General features: G+C 40.9%; 1 protein-coding gene across 4 annotated transcripts; it reads right to left on the bottom strand.

Moving 5' to 3' along the window:
• Positions 1-404: 404 nt before the first annotated feature.
• On the bottom strand, positions 405-15,205 carry diras1a (DIRAS family, GTP-binding RAS-like 1a). 4 transcript variants are annotated; one of them, XM_085433394.1, is made up of 4 exons: positions 14,993-15,205; positions 6,272-6,456; positions 5,591-5,761; positions 405-5,315 (listed from the first exon to the last, which is right to left on the bottom strand). In XM_085433394.1, the coding sequence occupies exons 2-4, from the start codon at positions 6,407-6,409 to the stop codon at positions 5,025-5,027; spliced, it is 600 nt and encodes a 199-aa protein (XP_085289520.1). In that variant the 5' UTR covers positions 6,410-6,456; positions 14,993-15,205; the 3' UTR covers positions 405-5,024. The 4 variants fall into 4 exon arrangements, with proteins under 4 accessions (XP_085289520.1, XP_085289523.1, XP_085289522.1 ...); XM_085433397.1 differs by lacking the exon at positions 14,993-15,205 and adding an exon at positions 14,646-14,770; XM_085433396.1 differs by lacking the exon at positions 14,993-15,205 and adding an exon at positions 11,856-12,038.
• Between the last annotated feature and the right edge of the window lie 1,998 nt (positions 15,206-17,203).

The raw sequence follows: 17,203 nt of genomic DNA, 5'->3' as shown, positions 1-17,203 counted from the left end.
AGACTAGAGCAGACTAGGATTGAACTACCAACCTTTAGGTAGTTGACCTGCTCTACCACCTGAGCTACAGCCGTCATATGGCATTTGTATTTCCATGTTGTGACTTTAAGAGCTATTTTGTAGGTAGCACATTAACAGAACAATGCTGCAGGATTATAAAGTGGAGCTTAAGCCCAGGTCAGTAAAGTAGATCAATACAGCTGTTTTAGTATATACACGTATCTATACCTTCACTATGATAACAATCAGATCCGTGCCACCACACAAACTGCTGTCAATGTCAAATTTGTATCAGATGTTTTCTGTTCAGCTCTTTTATTGGCTCTGTGGGAGCGGGGGGAGGGACTACTCCCATCTTTACCACTAAAAAATAATCTGTATTCCGGATTCTTTGGAGTGCAATATATATCCTTTTTATTCATTCATAGTTTGTGAGTGTCATTCATGTTGAGGAAATACAAATGAAAGCATCTTGCGTTCAGATTAAGTCAGTTAACCTGAACATGTACATGCAGTAGTGGAATGATAAGATCATGAATTTGCTGATAAAAGAATTTATTGGCATCAATAAACTGCTGAGAGTTATTTCTACTGCCCACGTACAAAGTGCAGCCGTTTCTGATATTGCTAAAGCTGAACACAGCTAACAGTGAGGCATGGTGACAGTTCAAGAACACAGCATGATGAAAAGCTTTATACAGTGAAATTAAATACAAAGCTGACGTGTACATAACATGAGCTCGTCTAACGTGTTCTAGCTTTTGTGCTTCGTAAAGTTTTTAAGCTCACTTATTTTCAGATTATAAATTGTCAAGTAAAATGGAAGGAAAGGCATTTTGAATGTAGCACGGTCAGCTTTCCTGCCAGGTAAAGGAACAGCCCAACATTTAGAAATCCTGTTGGTGTGATGAGAAAATACATATCTGAGGTCTTCAAGAGTATTAAATATAAAGGCTAGCTTAGCACAAGGTACACAAAATTCCAGTTTAGCTCCCACTGTGGATCAGCAAAGTGGGGAAACGAGGATTCCCATAAAATCAGTCCAACACCAGCGTTTTCATGTTCCCTGCCCTGCTCAGTGTTAATAATCCGCACTGTTTGGGAGCTAGTATGAACACAGAAATACATGAAAGGAATTAGCATAGCTCCACCGAGCTGTGTCTCTAATGTCCTGCTATAGTTTCATTTGTACACAGCTACACCTGCTTTCACTACGTCAGCCTGGATTTTGTTCAGGCAAAAATAGTGTTTGTTTAAAGTAGCACGAACAGCACAAATATGTACAAAGAGATGTTGTACTGGTCACTGCTGGTCATTGCAATGATGCGCCAGTATGACTGCCGTATAATGTTCAGAGAGATGTGATTTTTAAACAGGATGATTTGTTATGGGGCAAAAACTGTAATTATTAGAAAAGCTACTTGGATACGTTTAACGTGTGGTTTTAAAAGTTTTCATCCTAAAATGTTTATTACGAGTAACCATAAGAGTTCCAAAGTATAGTGTCTAAAATCAATATTGGAACTATGTTACAATCATGCAGCATAAAACTTCTTTCACAGGTGGATACAAGTATCAAACTTCAAATATTCATTCTTAAATTAATAGTATTTTTATAATAATAAAAGCAATCACTCAAAATCCCACGATGGGGGCTAAACTAGTAAACTACACATGCTTTCTGAATGATGTCAGTGTAAAATTATAAACCATGTGGAAGAAGTCTGAACCCATCGGGTTTTTTATATTCATTTGATAAAAGGCTGTCAGTATAGTAGTGCCAGTAATACTGTTTCAGTCACATCTCCTGAAGCGAACTCTTATAGTTCTCACTGGTTACACAAAGCTCCTCTACGACACACTCAAAAATAATGTTGTTTACGGTGGTTCAGGATTTACTCAGACGACCTGTGGCTCTGTCTCCTGCATCTGTGTGTTGGATTCTGAACCATAAAATAATGTAAAAAGCACCTTGAGTAAGAAACTCAGGTGAAAATATGAAAATCTGAGTGGCAAAAGGGGTGTGACATGCAAATTTTGGAGTTTGGTACACTCTAACAGGTCCAGTGACATGGCTGATCGAGACACGTCTCACATGTTTCTGGTTATTTTAAATAAAATGTTTGCTTAGTTTGATTCTTTTTCAGGACAGTCAGTTAACATGAAGTCAGCTTAAAAGAAGAATTAGTTACTGTGATATTTTAGCTTTAACACGCTGGTAAATTTTGTAAAACACATTCTCAGCTTTGGAACAGGACTTCTTGTTCCTTAGATGTGACATTACTTTCATGGGAATATCAAAAGTCAGCACAAACATTTGATATTACATATAGGAGTGAGTCAGATCTCATAGTCAGACCCCGGAGCGAAATGACGGCAGAGATGCATCTCACAAGCTCAGGCAGTGCAGCTACGTGCACATATTTATGCAAAGCTCCTGTTTGATGCACTCAGAGATGCACAGACAACTGTTTCACAGTTTCTGCCACATTGAAAATAATATTTGAGTGTTATGGTCTTCTAAGCCGCAGGTTTCCTATTTGAATAATGACCAACATTAGCATTACTGACTAACCTGAGCTTTGAGGTCAGTTTCTTTTTATTAATATGTAAACTGTCATGACCACTGATCAGTGGCCGCGAGTACTGTCTAAAAAGACCTGGGAAAATCCTGCACTGTAAGATGGTAAAAGATGTAACCCTGTCCTTGGTAGAGAAATGACTGTTTCCTTTTCATTTTAATAGTAACGTATATTAATTATTTAAAAGCATCCAAAGTCAGGGTCAGCCAATCAGAGGAAAGCTACATTGCAGGGGAAGGAGCTAAAACAGCTTATTTGAGACGGACGATTAACTGAGGAATGGCACCAAGGCCTGTGATCAATAACGATCACTGTGAAACTGAGGCTCACAATAAAAATACAGAGCTAGAAACTAGCAGAGTGGACCTGTTTTAATAATGTTTGCCTCTCTGTCCTGACCCTGGTGTGTGAAAATAACTGATCTTTTAAGAACCACAAAAGTAGTTTTGGAATTAATTAATTAAAAGCATCTAAAAACTATCAACACTAACAGATAGTGAGTTAGCATTGCATAAGCATAAGACAGCACAGTTCATTATCTTAGGTTTGCTGGAAGTTTCCCCTGCTGCTTCCAGTCCTTGTGCTAAGCTAGACTAAACACGTCCTGGCTCCATCTCTGTGTTGGACACGCAGAGATGAACCACTACAAAAGGTGCTTCCAGATATTTTGGATTGTTCCTTTAAATCACTTGTACAGTAGCTGCATGCTTCCCTGCACCTCCCCGCTAATGCTAACAATGTTTTGTTTTCTGTGTGTTTGATGAAAATGAAAACAGTGCAAAAGGCCAGTTGGAAAATCACTGAAGCCGTTTTGTAGTTTCCTGCTGAGTTAAGGTGAAATCTGATGTTTCCACTGCAGTCCGTCAGCTGAGAGTTCAGAGGCTAAACACTGTTAGCTTGCATGTTGAAGATCTAATCACAGCAGAAAGCTGAGCTCCAAGATAAAAAACAGCCACAGCCACCAAGGAGGGAATCACAATAGAAAAGCAGTTAGACTTCTTAGATAAAGGATTATTTAATTATTTTTCTGCCCTATCTGCAGGACAGAGAATAAATGTCTGGTATATATGTGATGAATAGTCCTGAGGCAGCCAATCAAGAGTGCCACAGGATTTCAAAAACGTAAACCATGCTCCCCTCTGCCACTAGGGGGCAGCAAGCAGCCACAAATGTTCTTTTTGGGAATGCCTAATATATTAGCATGCTAGCATGTTTTAGCAAACCTGACAGCCCCAAATACTAGTGTTGAGCATGTCATACAGATGACTAAAGTAAATGTAGTATCACTGAGTTCATATTCTGCAACATCAGATTTAGCATGCTAACATGTTCCATCCAGTTCCTGGGTTTCTTGCTCATCATTGCATGTTGCTAGAATGTCAACGGGGGACAAGTGAAAGCAGGCCAAAAGAGTTTCATCATTCTTGTGAGCTAATGGTTAATAGTTAATAACTGTTAGATTTTAAAAACTAGTGCTTTCTGGTTGTGTACTTAAACTTAGCTTAAGTGTGAAGCCTGCTGCGCTGGTTTTATTTCCACTATTTTAAGCAGCATGCCGAAAAATAAAATCTTACACAGGAACTACTCTGCTTTTTCTTACTTTGTTACATAAACATTTGAACATGTATTTATTGGGATAAACTCCTTGAGATGTACCATCTTGTGTTGTCATGTTAAATTAATTGATATCCAGGGTACCACTATAGCTCACCTGGCTGCACAGGTGACCCTGTGAAGGCTATAGTCCTTTAAGTCCACCCTAGGTTGTTGTTTGTGTGTGTGTTTGGGTTTTAACTGTTTTCTTTTTGTTTACACAGTCATCTGCACACAAGCATTGCATGCTGCCCCTCGGCAGGCTTCCAACAGTGGGCCAATTCACACAAAGGACTCGGAGAGAAAGGGACCTTTACAAACCATGGAGGAGAGAGCTGGTTTTAGACAGAACTGAGGGGCTCTATAAAGGGCCAGTATACAATGAGTTTCTGTGAACTAAGAATCATGCAAGTCTAATGTTGTCGAGTCCCAGAAACATAATGAGCTGAAAATAAGATCATCTCTAAAATAAAGCTGTCAGGACCAGTTGGGTTGGTCCTGTAGGAACTGCTGGAACAAACTCGAGCTTAACCATAATCTGATTTTTGGCTCAACATTTACAATGACATTAGTGAAGTACTCCTTACTCTTTCATGTAATTGTTAATAGTGGCAGGAGTTAGTTGAGTGTGTAAAAAGTTTTTTTGTTTGCTTTTTTTACAAATAGTTTAGACCATAAACACAATCCATGTCAGGTGTAGCAGGAGCCCGAGGTCTTGATATAAATATTCAAATATTCCAGATTCCATTTTAAGTTATTAGTCATTTTGTTCATTTGGGCTCTAGCATTCAGACAGACTCTAAAGTCTGTGAGTCCTTTGCAGTGAGTCCTCTGCAGCTGCCAGCTGCTCTACATGACACTGCACTTTCCCTTCAGCTTGTCAGCTCGTTTCTGTTTTCCCGACCGTTTCCCGTCGATGCTCAGGCTCATGTCCCGCTTCTTCTCTAGGGCCAGCAACTCCTGGAACAGTTCCTTGACGTTGGTGTTCGTCTTGGCCGACGTCTCCATGAAGGCACACTTCCAGGCAGCCGCCTGAGCCTCACCTTCCTTCATCTCCACCTCACGCTGAGCCGTTTCATCGCTTTTGTTGCCCACAAGCATGATGGGAATGGATTCCACGCTGCCTTTAATGGCCAAAACCTAAATGGGCATGAGATAACATCAGTTAGGACTAAACATTAGGTCATCAAAGATGAAGCTGTCAGTCCTGAGCATGACTTCTGCAGTGAACTGCATATCACTGAGGCATTTTTCACTTTGTTTCTGCACCACCAGACTGACGGTATCATCTGTGGAGGTGTGTGTTTGGTGTGTGCTTCAACATCTGTGATAACAATGGCGTTGGAAAACCAAAGTTTCTGAAAGATTTTTGTGAGTTTAATGTGCAGTGGTGCAATTAATCTGCAGAGTGTGACCTGTTGATAGATGGGTTTGAGCTCCTCCAGTGACTGGCGGCTGGTGATGGAGTACACTAGGATGAAAGCATGGCCTCTGGAGATAGACAGACGCTGCATGGCGGGAAACTGGTGACTTCCTGTTGTGTCAGTAATCTCCAGCGTGCAGACGCTCTTATCACAGCTGATCACCTGCAGGGATGACACGCACTGATGTCAGGTATTAACAGTGACAGCAGATTTGATAGGAGGGTTTCGTTTACACATTTCTGTTACTGCAGTGTGGAAGGAAACATTATCCAGACGCAAGTGTCAGTTTCTTTTTAACTGCTTCAGCCAACCAGCTTTTTCTGCTTCTTATCTGAGATGCCCCAGATAGCAATGAATCAGTGCTGATGGCCTTATGATAATTCATAAAATGGTTCTAAGCCAAATACAGCAAAAATATTCTACATCAAACTTGAGCCAATTTTGGTCAAGACCTGGTGCACTTAATAGTTTGCTGTGAAGACTGAATAGAGCCCAAATAACACTAAACGATGTGGGTGATGTTTGGCAAAGCTATGGCATGGTTGGGGCTCATTTACTCACTCTGTGTTAGTAATTGCAGAAACCTTAAATGTATGCACATTTCATTCATGGTATTAGAAACTTTTACAGCCAAACTTTCTGATCATGCGTGAAGATGCTCAAGAGCCCCACCTGTCTGTAGGTGTCCTCGACTGTGGGGATGTAGGTGTCTCTGAAGGTGCCTTTCACGAACCGAAGCACCAGCGAGCTCTTCCCCACCCCGCCGGCACCGAACACCACCACCCGGTAGTCATTACTCTGCTCTGGCATTCTGGGAACTACAGTTCACCTGCTTCTCTGGCTCTACGATCTGTAAGCTAAAGAAGACAGGACAAGAACATAAACTGGATTATTTAATACGACTGGATCAAAATGAAAGGGTCAAAACGATGTCCTGCACATTATATCACCTTAAACATTGCATTCATTTGAAGTGTGGGGCTAAAAGTGAAGTGTGGACAACTACTCTGTTTCCCTAGGTGTCCATGAAGGTAGCAGAGCACCTTCCAGGTCCACCTAAGGTACAAGATAGTAAAAAGCCCAGCTTTGCTTGTGCCTCGTGTAGCTCATCTCACCTTTATAAGAACACTTTATTTAGTTTTGTTAAAGCTTTACACCTTACAGCTCACCCACACCGAGTTTTACACGTGCCTGTCGACAGTTATTTGATGGCCAATGAATTCAATTTAGATTCATCACTCTATACAACTTGTTTTCAGTCCAGTCTTGTGTAATTTGGTATACCTCGGCCTTTTCTTCCTGTTTCACCTCTTTAACGATGTCTCGTTGACAGCCAGACTTCCACAGAGACCATATCTGATGAATCTTTGGCGAACAGTCGATGGATCGAGGGTCAGATGCGTCTGTCATGTCCTGTGTCAGGTCTTAGCTGCTTTTTTCCTATTTCTTAAGGACAGGACTTTCGGATGCTGTTCATCGGATGTAGATAGTTTTTCAGGCCAATTTTGTTCAATTTTCAACTATTTTTGTTCACAACACAAGACTGACAAAAAATGCCAAGACATGGCAAGTTTTAGCTAAAAGCCCTCGGAATCACTTTGCTGGTGCAAAACTACTATCTTACATCTATTTGTGTTACCTTTTGCATTTAGAGATTCAACACTTTCGTTGTATATATGCAGTGACAATAAAGGGCTATTCTACTCTATTGTATTCCTTTCTAACTGAAGAATTTGAAACAAATGATGTGTTTTTGTGACATGCTGGTAATAACCAACAATTAAAACTGGTCCTTTGCTAAGTTGTCATCCCTTAAGTTAGGTCCCTTTTTGTGTCTAAATAATTCAAAGGTAACTGTTACGCAAGTTCACAAAGAAAAAACACTCCTCTAAAAATGATCAGGTACAATGACCGGACTTTAAATTATTGAAAAATCATTGAAATGACTGAAAAATGTAGAATTTTTCTTTTTGGTTTTTCTTTAGTACTTACTTTCATTATTGGTTTAATCACTTGAAACAGTACAAATACATACAGGCAAATTTAAGTAATTTCAGGATTTCCAGGCTGTGAGCCTCCCTCCACCCCTTCAGAATGACTAACGTGCACAAATGACACTTTTCCATGTCGTTAAAGAGGAGAGCTGAAAACAAACCCCAGAGAAGGAAAGACAACAGCGAGTCTAAAGGGAGCTCCTTCTCCTCCTCACCAACGTCACCACCTCCTTATCTCTGCCACAGATTCAGACCACCAGCCAATCACCACCTCGTTAATCCATCAGCATGACGAGCATCACACATACACCTGCCTCATGATAGCTTCCATTGTGCTTCTGGATATAACCATGGCAGCATCTCAATGTACTGTGTGTGTGTGTGTGTGTGTGTGTGTGTGTGTGTGTGTGTGTGTGTGTGTGTGTGTGTGTGTGTGTGTGATAAAGAGAGAGAGTGTGTTTCCAGTCGCCGTGGTGACGGCACTGAGAGAGGAGAGCAAACATGTCATCGGCACCAGCAGGGCTGTTGTCAAGGTAACCTGCCTGCCCACATCACTTGATGTCACTTCCTGCGCGGAGGCAGGCAGCAGGGAAAACACCTCCAACTAAAGCAGCAGCATCAGAGCTGCAGACACAGAATCTAAAAAAAACAGACCAATGTGAGACCAGGATATGAATTTCATTATTCTAATTATTACTGTCATTGCTACTGACAGTGCAGGCCTGCTTTAAATGGAGACGAAGCAAGAACGATAAAAATTATTTTTATCGTATAAGTTGTGCTTAAAAAGATTATTCCACTCTGCTCAGCTCACCAATCGATCAGACTGATAAAGAAAAATCTTCTATAACAGGCAAAAGTCAAGTTATTTGGTGGATTACGCCCTCTGATGGGCCAACACACAATAAACACAAAACTCTATCCACAGCCTCGTTCATAATCCGTCATCCTGTTTTATCATAGTCATGGAGAGGATCTCAGGGCGAAGTTGAGGTGCGTCCGTTTTTGCAGATGAACACAAATGACAGCATGCACTGATGAAAGTCAGCTCTTTCAGTCTAAGGCCATTGTTCTCCAGCAGAAAAAGTCGATTCTTTCTCACTCCAAGCTCCAGCTGCTGAGGTAACCCTCTAAGTAGAGCTGGGCGATAGAACGATAACGATATGTATCGCGATATAACTTTTACTCGATAGAGAAATTAAGCTATCGCGATAGACCTCGCCGCTCTTGTCCTCAAAAAAAAAAAAAAAAAAAAAAGGTCAGCCAATCCAAATTAAGTAGCGCAGAGCCGAACCAATCACAGCCGCAGCGTCACGTCGCGTGACTTGTTACTTACAGCACAAGTGCCAAGCCGCACGTGTGTTTGTTTGGGAAGCAGCCAGCGGGTAATGGAGGAAATGAGTGTGTCGACTAGAAAAATCAACCGAGCGTGACCGAAGAGAAAACAGATGATGGTTCCAACGCCGGAGAGATTGTCGAACGGAAGAGCCATAGAAGTTCCGTAGTGTGAAGGTATTTCGGCTATTTCAAGTCTGACAAAAACAGAGCAGCGTGCACTGTAAATGTGCCGAAAGCAAGTCTGGAAATACAATAAACTGGTGCATGCGTCACACTGCGCGCCACGTTATTGTTTCGGTGAAATGAATTTCTACAATACTGTTAATTCTACTCTCTGCAGTGTTTAAATGCTTACATATACACACAGTTACTGTCCCTCCACACATACGACTCGGTTCTGCTTCTGTGCCCCAGCTTTGTTTACTTTTTCCCACCGAGGCTTCTAGACTTCTGATTGGCCAACATTTCTGCACGGTTAGGAATCTAGCGCCACCTGCTGCTTTGGCATGTTCATAGCAGCGTTTTCCTTCATTTCTGCCTTTATGTGTGGACGGGATTATTTTTAAAACGAAAACGGAAACTCTCCGTTTTCAAAAATACCCGTGTACGTGTGGACGTAGCCTCAGTCTCTGACTGGAAGCGCTAATTCGTCATTCGGCTTTTGTCAGACTAAAGTAACTGTTAAAACTGTTTGAAAAGCTAAGCTATACAACAAGGACAGATTGAGAATTTCCTTTTAGTTCTCAGTTTATTTGATATTGACAAAAGTTAGTCAATTTTGTCTGTTCTTCTGTAAAACAAACTAAGATTTATTTTTAGAATTAATATTTTGTTTCTAAGTGGAATTGACAATTTAGTCTGTTTCGTTTGTTCTATTTTGAAACTTAAACGCTTTAGCGGCTGCCTTTTGTGTAGTTTGCAATATTTGCCTTTATTTATCTGAAAAAGTCTCATGTTCCTTAAGTACATCTACCCTGTTGAACTTATTATGGGAAATAAATATTTAAATAAAAACAAGCTGCTGATTATTTCACATTTTACTTGTGAGCAACGGCACATTTAAATCTTACAAATATAGTTATTTGGCTTATATCGTGATAGATATCGTTATCGCCTGAAATGAAAAAAACATATCGTGATATGAAAAAATCTCATATCGCCCAGCTCTACCTCTAAGGTATGAGGAAAAAAACACTCTTTACTCAAAATGATAGAGATTTTCATTGAACTGCCTTTGAGCTAAGTTTAGACTGGGACTTGCCCACTTCATGCTCCTAACTGTTATTTTGCTCAGCCTAGAGCCACTAAAAAGGAAGTCGCTGAGGTGGTTGATCAGGATGCCCTCGGGTGCACTGAGGAGCTTATATCCAGCCAGCATATCATCCAGCTAGGAAGTTTCTACAGATGCCTCAGGATTTCTGAAATATTACTTTGCTGCTTTAGTGGCCTGCTTCTTTAAGAATTTAACTCAATAAATATTTAACTTTCAAAATGTAAGAGTTGAAAAAAGACTCAAGGTGGAGCCTCCCTCTTTTTATTGTGTCGAGCTAAAGTTGAGTTTGTATCAGGCCGTATAAAAAATGCAGTTTTATCAAAGCCACCTGCATCGCTCAGTCAGGCACAATGTGAACACAGTGTGACATCGGTCTGTTAGTTTCACTCCATAAATTTTAAACAAGCTGAGTTACTGGTTTGAAAGGGTGAATTTTAACGTAAACCACAACCTTACCCAGTAACTTTAACTTTTTACAGAAATTTTAATGAAGTGATTAATATTAACATTACATCAACATTTTAGAATAGTATTAATGCTATTTTTTGTAGTATTGTTAGCAGCATTGTTTAGCCTGTTCATGCTGTTGGCTGCTATAGGGTGTCACCTTTCATGAATTCAAGCCTGTTGCTAGATGGTTGCTAGGCAACATGACAATATTATAATATATCATGTATTATTTAGATATTGCAGAGTTATATGAATGTTAGTGTTGTGAAATTAAAATGATAGCATTCTTTTTTTTTAGCTATTATAGGTGTGTAAATGCTAAAAACAGTCCATTTTAGCCTATTGCTAGTTGGTTGCTAAGACGACACGACAGCAGCATAATAACTGATATAGATGAGAACCTACAGGGGGCGTGTGCAGACTCTGTGCCAAGTTTGGTTTCTCACCTCCTGACTGTTTAGAATGAGTTGGCAAACATAGAGAGATTAAATGTATATATTAAGATTCTTGTGACACATTGTGTCCTTTTTCTTTCTTTTTTCTGTATTTGTTTATTTTTCCCCATCCTTAAATCCATCCATTTTTCTTATCCAATTCAGGATCGGGTGGGTGGGGGCCTGGCAAGAGACAGGGTACACCTAGGACAGCTCGCCAGTTCGTCACAGGGCTGTTCACACTCACATCCACACCTACAGCATGTTTAGAATCATGGGTTAACTGAACAACCATGTCTGACTGTGGGAGGAAGCTGTGGGTCCTTTCTTATTGTTTTTCCATTTTTTCTTACCACATTCAAACCTTTCCCCTTTGTGCCTTACTGTGTGTTAATATAAGACATTCTATTAATAGTTTTCGTCTATTTCTTCTATAGCTTTGGTGATTTAAATGAAACTTCACAGGATTTAATGAAGGATTACAACGAACCCGAAACATGAAATTATTAACACGTTATGTAATTTCCCTCCTGTCTAAAATAAGAAGGTGTGACCTGAAAAAAATAGCACAAAGTTCACACACGCATTTTATCGCGTAACACTCAGTCACTTCCTGAAGAGTTAACAGAACCTTGAAGTCTTCATTCTAAAATGTAACAACTGGCGGTATAGAAATGTTATTTTTTCTCTAAAAAGAGAAGCGTCACCACAATGTGACTGCATGAACTCATTCATGTCCCCACATCGTGAGAAATCCAAGTACTCACACTTACACTGAGGTTGCTGCAGTTTCACACCTCCAGCTGAACTCCTCACATCATTCACACTCTGTTGAAAATCTCAGTGTTTAATATCCTGCAGCAAAGAGCTGAATGTGATTCAGAAAGCCACTTCTTCCTGGAGATGAGTTGGAGTTGCTGTTAACTCTCTGAGATGTTTGTGGAGAATAACATCTGAATGAATCGTAAACTGAAAGCTTTTCAGATAAAATCTGATTTTGAGGCGTGAACATGTGGGAAGCGAGTATACCGGTCCAACAGGAAGCTTGCAGCAGACTGAGGAGTACAAAAATGCAAATAACTCATATTTCAGTACTGTACTTTTTCCTTCTACTTGTGTCACTAAATACTTGTGCCTGTCTGCTTGCCAGATCAAAATTTTAGGATTTGATTAAGAAGTGGATTTTAAAAAACACACATTCTCCTCTAAAAGCATCCAAATGCTCCTGCTTCTCAGATGTGAGTTTGTTTCTTTTCTGTTTCCAGCCTTTAATCGATCCATTTTCTATTCTTTATCCAGCTGGAGGTTGGAGCAGTCTAAGTAGAGATCTTCCTCCCTCTGCCATCTCCTCCAGGTCTTCCAGGGATACTGAGGCAATCCCAAGTCAGCCACAGGGCATAATCACTTCAGCGTATCCTGGGTCTGTCCCCGAGGTCTCTGAGCAGGCACACAAGAGGCATCCCATTCAGAGCCACCTCAGCTGGCTCATTTCTTAAGGAGGCTCCTCGCTGCATTTCCACTTACTTATTTTTTAATTTTAATTTGTTTTTGGCTTTTAAATATGAGGATAAGTAAGAGGATGATCAATGTTATAACTGGACTATTAATACAAAAATACAAAAAGAGTAAGATACATTCCAGAGTAAGATCCATCATATTGACTAAATAAAGCCAAAAGTTTCAAACACTACAGTCGGTGTATCGCTGTGTTTTTGCCATGGACCACAACCATCGCCCACTGGTGGCCATTAAGAAGAACACATCTGCACATCTGTGTTGGCTTCATTTTTCAGACCCGGAAGCTACATTTGTCCTTTTATATTGATATGGATACTCATACACTCATCTCAGGCACACAGCGCTGACACTTCACTTACTTCCAAAGCTTTTTATATGCACTGTTAATGGCAGCACGCAGCATCCTGAACGCCAAACAATCGAACACTTCAGAGAAGAATCAGTCTCAGGCCAACTAAGATTTCTTATGCTTTGCTTTAATGTTTGGTGTTCCTCATGTTTAATGTGGTCTATGCCGCCACAATCATCACAGCACGAGTAACTAATTATCACAGAGCACGTTAGCCAAGCTTTGATCAGCAGTTAGCATTATCCCAGCTAGTTGCTGTAACTGTTTGTAAACGACAGACTGAAAATCAGCTTCTTCAACTGCACAGGTGAGCCTGTCATTGGCTAACAGCCACATGGAGCAGAAACACGTGACGTCAACTCATTCAAAGTGAATGAGAAGTGAGAGCAATGAGGTCTGAAGTGTATCTTTGTGACTCCTGCCAAACTGCAAACTGCGAATTATATTTTTCACTGCGAATATCCAAACCATGCAGCAACATAGTAATAACTAACCTCCAGCTGTGCATGGGCTCATCCCAAATGTTCTAAAGTTTTCGATGCCATATGATGACATTCCTCTCTCCAGATCAGGAATGATGAGAAGAACCGAACGCTTATCTTACCTGTGTTAATGTGTTTGCATTCGTTTGGCAATGGTTCTATATGTGACTGGTTCAACCCTCTAAGCCACCAGATGTGCATGCTGTTCACTTCTTTTTCCTGTCTGTGCTCACATCCAAAGTTATAGGGTAGATGTAGTATTTAGTATAGTGTCATCCAGACACCAGATAGTTATCTAAACTCCACTAAACCTCATAAATCCTTTTCCGTGGACACTTGAACACCTTTATGAACAGCCACGCTGACCATTTTATGTCAGACTTTGGACCTTTTCTAACTCTCAGAGGCGCCTCTGCCTCTGTTTGCTTTTGGGAACTTGAAGAAGCATCTGACCCGGAAATGGCTAATGACGTCACATGCGCGTCACAGCGCCGACACTAAAGGAAAACTTGAGTTTATCCCTAAGACAGCAACGGCTTTGACTAAAGAGCAGTAAATCATTCTGGGACTCAGTGAGTTTGGTAATCGTTTAACTAACATGTAATAAAAATCAAAATACTATCTGTGTAAATATCATCTCAGTGCAACTGTTGACTTCTCGTGTTAGCTATGACATCACACATAATGCAACATATAGTTCACAAAGTCATTTTTCTTGCACAAACTAATGACACAAAAAGGTTACATCAATCATTGGTAAACAGTATTGATTATGATTTCATTAGCTGTTAAGACACTAAAACAAGCTACTGTATTTACTGCCTGCTCCCTGCCTACATATGCACTCTGAGTATGAACCCAATCTGGATGTGTTCTCCAAACCAGTTATTATCTAAATACTGATCATTACTAAATGCAGTTCACTATTTCTTAACTATAAAGGTGGCTAACTAAAGTATACTTGACTCAAATACCATTTATCAATGATGATGACTTCCATCACTGAGTATGATAAGGCTGGGCTGCTGATCATTCTGTTCTGAGACTTGCACCACATTTCGGTCACCGTGTGACTGTTCTTTAAGTTAAAACTCAAAAAGCATCTTCACTACAGCAGCTTTTACGGTACTATTTTTTGTGCTCGTGATGGCATTTCACGACTATAAAACACTGTCACGACACACACACACACACACACACACACTGACCTGCAGCTTTGTTCTCTCAATCAGCTGCAGCTCCTCGGTGTCATTACCTCCTCACATCATGTTAATCACTGTGACTGCACTCAATAGTAAGACTGCTCCTCGGGCGTGCGCGTAGTCGGGCACGCGCGTCTATAACCATTATATGAACGCGCACACCTATGCGCGCGCGCACAGATTGTTGGAATACAGTCAAACCAGCACCGAGCCGGGTGGTGAAATCAGACCGGCCGTGGAGCTCTGCTCCTCGGCTGCTGCCCGACATCCTCCCCGGCTGACGGTGCGTTTGTTTTTTTCCGGTGTGAGTGTCAGCGCAGTGGCGGGTGTGGGTGTGATGCCTGCGGACTCACCTTATCTCCGCGGATCCTCTCCGTCGTTCCCTGTGAGTGTGTTTGTGTTTGCGGGGTTTGTCTACTCCGGAGCGGCTGTGAGCAGCCTGAATCCTCGGCTGTCTGACTCACACCATCATCATCATCACCATCATCAGACCTGCTGCTGCTGCTCAGCGCACACCAGACCTCCTCTTCCTCCTCCTCCTCCTTCTCCTCCCTCCTCCATCACCTCCTTCCGCGACTCCGCTGGCAGGACAAGACTTCCGTTCGAATGGATTTTCAGAATAAAGGGCTCTTGCGGATGATCTTACTGAAGTTACAGACTGCATACAATATTATTTAAAGCTTCAAATCCGCTACACCAAATATCTGTATTCTCAAGGATAAATGGGAAGCACTAAAACATGCTAAAGATTTCAATTGTTACCTTCAGTAGTTGGCTGTGTAACCCTTTAAGGCACATTCGTCAGATTTGAGGTTTTCTGCTGTGAAAAAAGAGACAGTAAATAAATTAAGGCTTCTTTTCCTCCTCGCCCAAATTTGAACATTTTTAGCTTTTTTAATCCCCGCACTCCCCCCGTTACACTCACCCGTACACATCACCGATAATAAATACGATTATAAAACTTTCTGTGAATAAATAACTTTCATTGTGTTTTTTTCTATTTTCAAAGCATTACGCGCTTTTAGGTTGAAGGCTGAGAATAACCGGAAGTCTTCTTTTCATCCTCCTCCTCTAAAATAAAAATACATTTTTCTTCACCTTCACCTCCTTTAGCGTCAGTCAGACACGTCATCGACAGGAAAAAATGCAATGAGCAGAATAAATAGAATACAGTAGAAGTAAAAATCACGCTTGAATCCTATCAGGTTACATTAGAAATACGCAGTATTGGCTGTTCAGGCTGCCTGTAATATAAGCTGTGTACCTGTTAGTGATCAAATGTCCCTGTTTAGGGTTGTGTGACTCCTGATCGTCTGATCAAATGTACCAAAGTCATTTTGTGTTTTGGTTTTCCTTCGAAACAATTATCTCGATCCTTCTTTCATCAAAAGGAAAACAATAGATGCAAATCAGACTAGTGTAATGTTACGTAATGTTACAGTGAGGCTTCAGTAGTGAGTGATCGATATCGCATTGATTATTGTCCCGTGGTGCATGAGGACAAAGAGCTGCTGATATAACAGATGAAGCATGTGTTGCTTGCAGGTTTGGGGATTGCATCTTGGTGTTTACATTGATATGGTTATGTGTAAGTGTTTGGAGTTATCACAGGCTACAATCTAAATTTTGCGTCATGGAAAAGTGAAGAGGCTGGAAGCGCTTTCCTGATGACTTCATGCTCTTAATTGTTAGTTTGAAGTCTTACTGAACACAGCATGATGATACTCTGTAAGTTATGGTCCCACTTAGACTCTTAAAGGACCATCAAGAAGTGTAACAAAGCTTTTGTGACTAACAAGTCCACTGTTCCCCACAAATAGACTATATTTGGGCAGAGCAATATTATATTTTGTGACTTACTTTAATTTTATTATCTACCTGAGACAACAATGTGACTGATTTCCTAATGTTTCCGTTTTTTTTCTCAAAGTTGTAGTAACCAGCTTGGCTCCGGTCCTCCTCGTCTTGTGTTTCCCTGACTGCAGGTTAAACTGTTGTGGCATTTCTAAAGATCACTCATGTGTCTCAAGCCTCTTTTACAAACTCCATCTCCAGTGTCTTGAACTGCAGCTGCTGATGACAGTTTGAAATCTGCTCCAGATCTGACTAATAAGACCCTCCAGCAGGTGGAGAACTGCTGCCGCTACAAGGCTGCAGAGAACAAAAGGCTGCAGCTGCAGTCCAAGATGGTGGAGCTGGAGTAAAGGGATCGGTACTCCTGATAGCCTTTTTCTGTTGTAACTGAGCACTCAAAGCACGTTGTACTGTAAGCCACATTTATTAGTTTCTAACTTACTCACAATCACATGCTGATGCAACCCCCCCCCCCCCCCCCCATCTCCTGATCATCCATAAAGAGATGATAAAGCATTGGAGAGTCAGCTGATTATTCATCTATCATTTATTGTCAAAGAATACATAGTATTATTTAATCATTAATTTAAGTATATGTGCACCTTTTTTAAATGGGTTGCTTCTGAAGGATGTCTGCGCTCACCATTAGACATGGGGTGAGGGGCTTGGTGGTTTGCAAGGAGCCCAGTAGACATCTGGGCATCTCCTAG

The sequence above is a fragment of the Copadichromis virginalis genome, linkage group LG15 (assembly GCF_057382275.1).
Source record: "Copadichromis virginalis isolate Kocher_CV1m ecotype Utaka linkage group LG15, C_Virginalis_male_GT1.1, whole genome shotgun sequence".
Taxonomy (NCBI): Eukaryota; Metazoa; Chordata; class Actinopteri; order Cichliformes; family Cichlidae; genus Copadichromis; species Copadichromis virginalis.
Note: the sequence above shows the minus strand (reverse complement) of the source record. Positions and strands in the feature narration are given on the sequence as shown.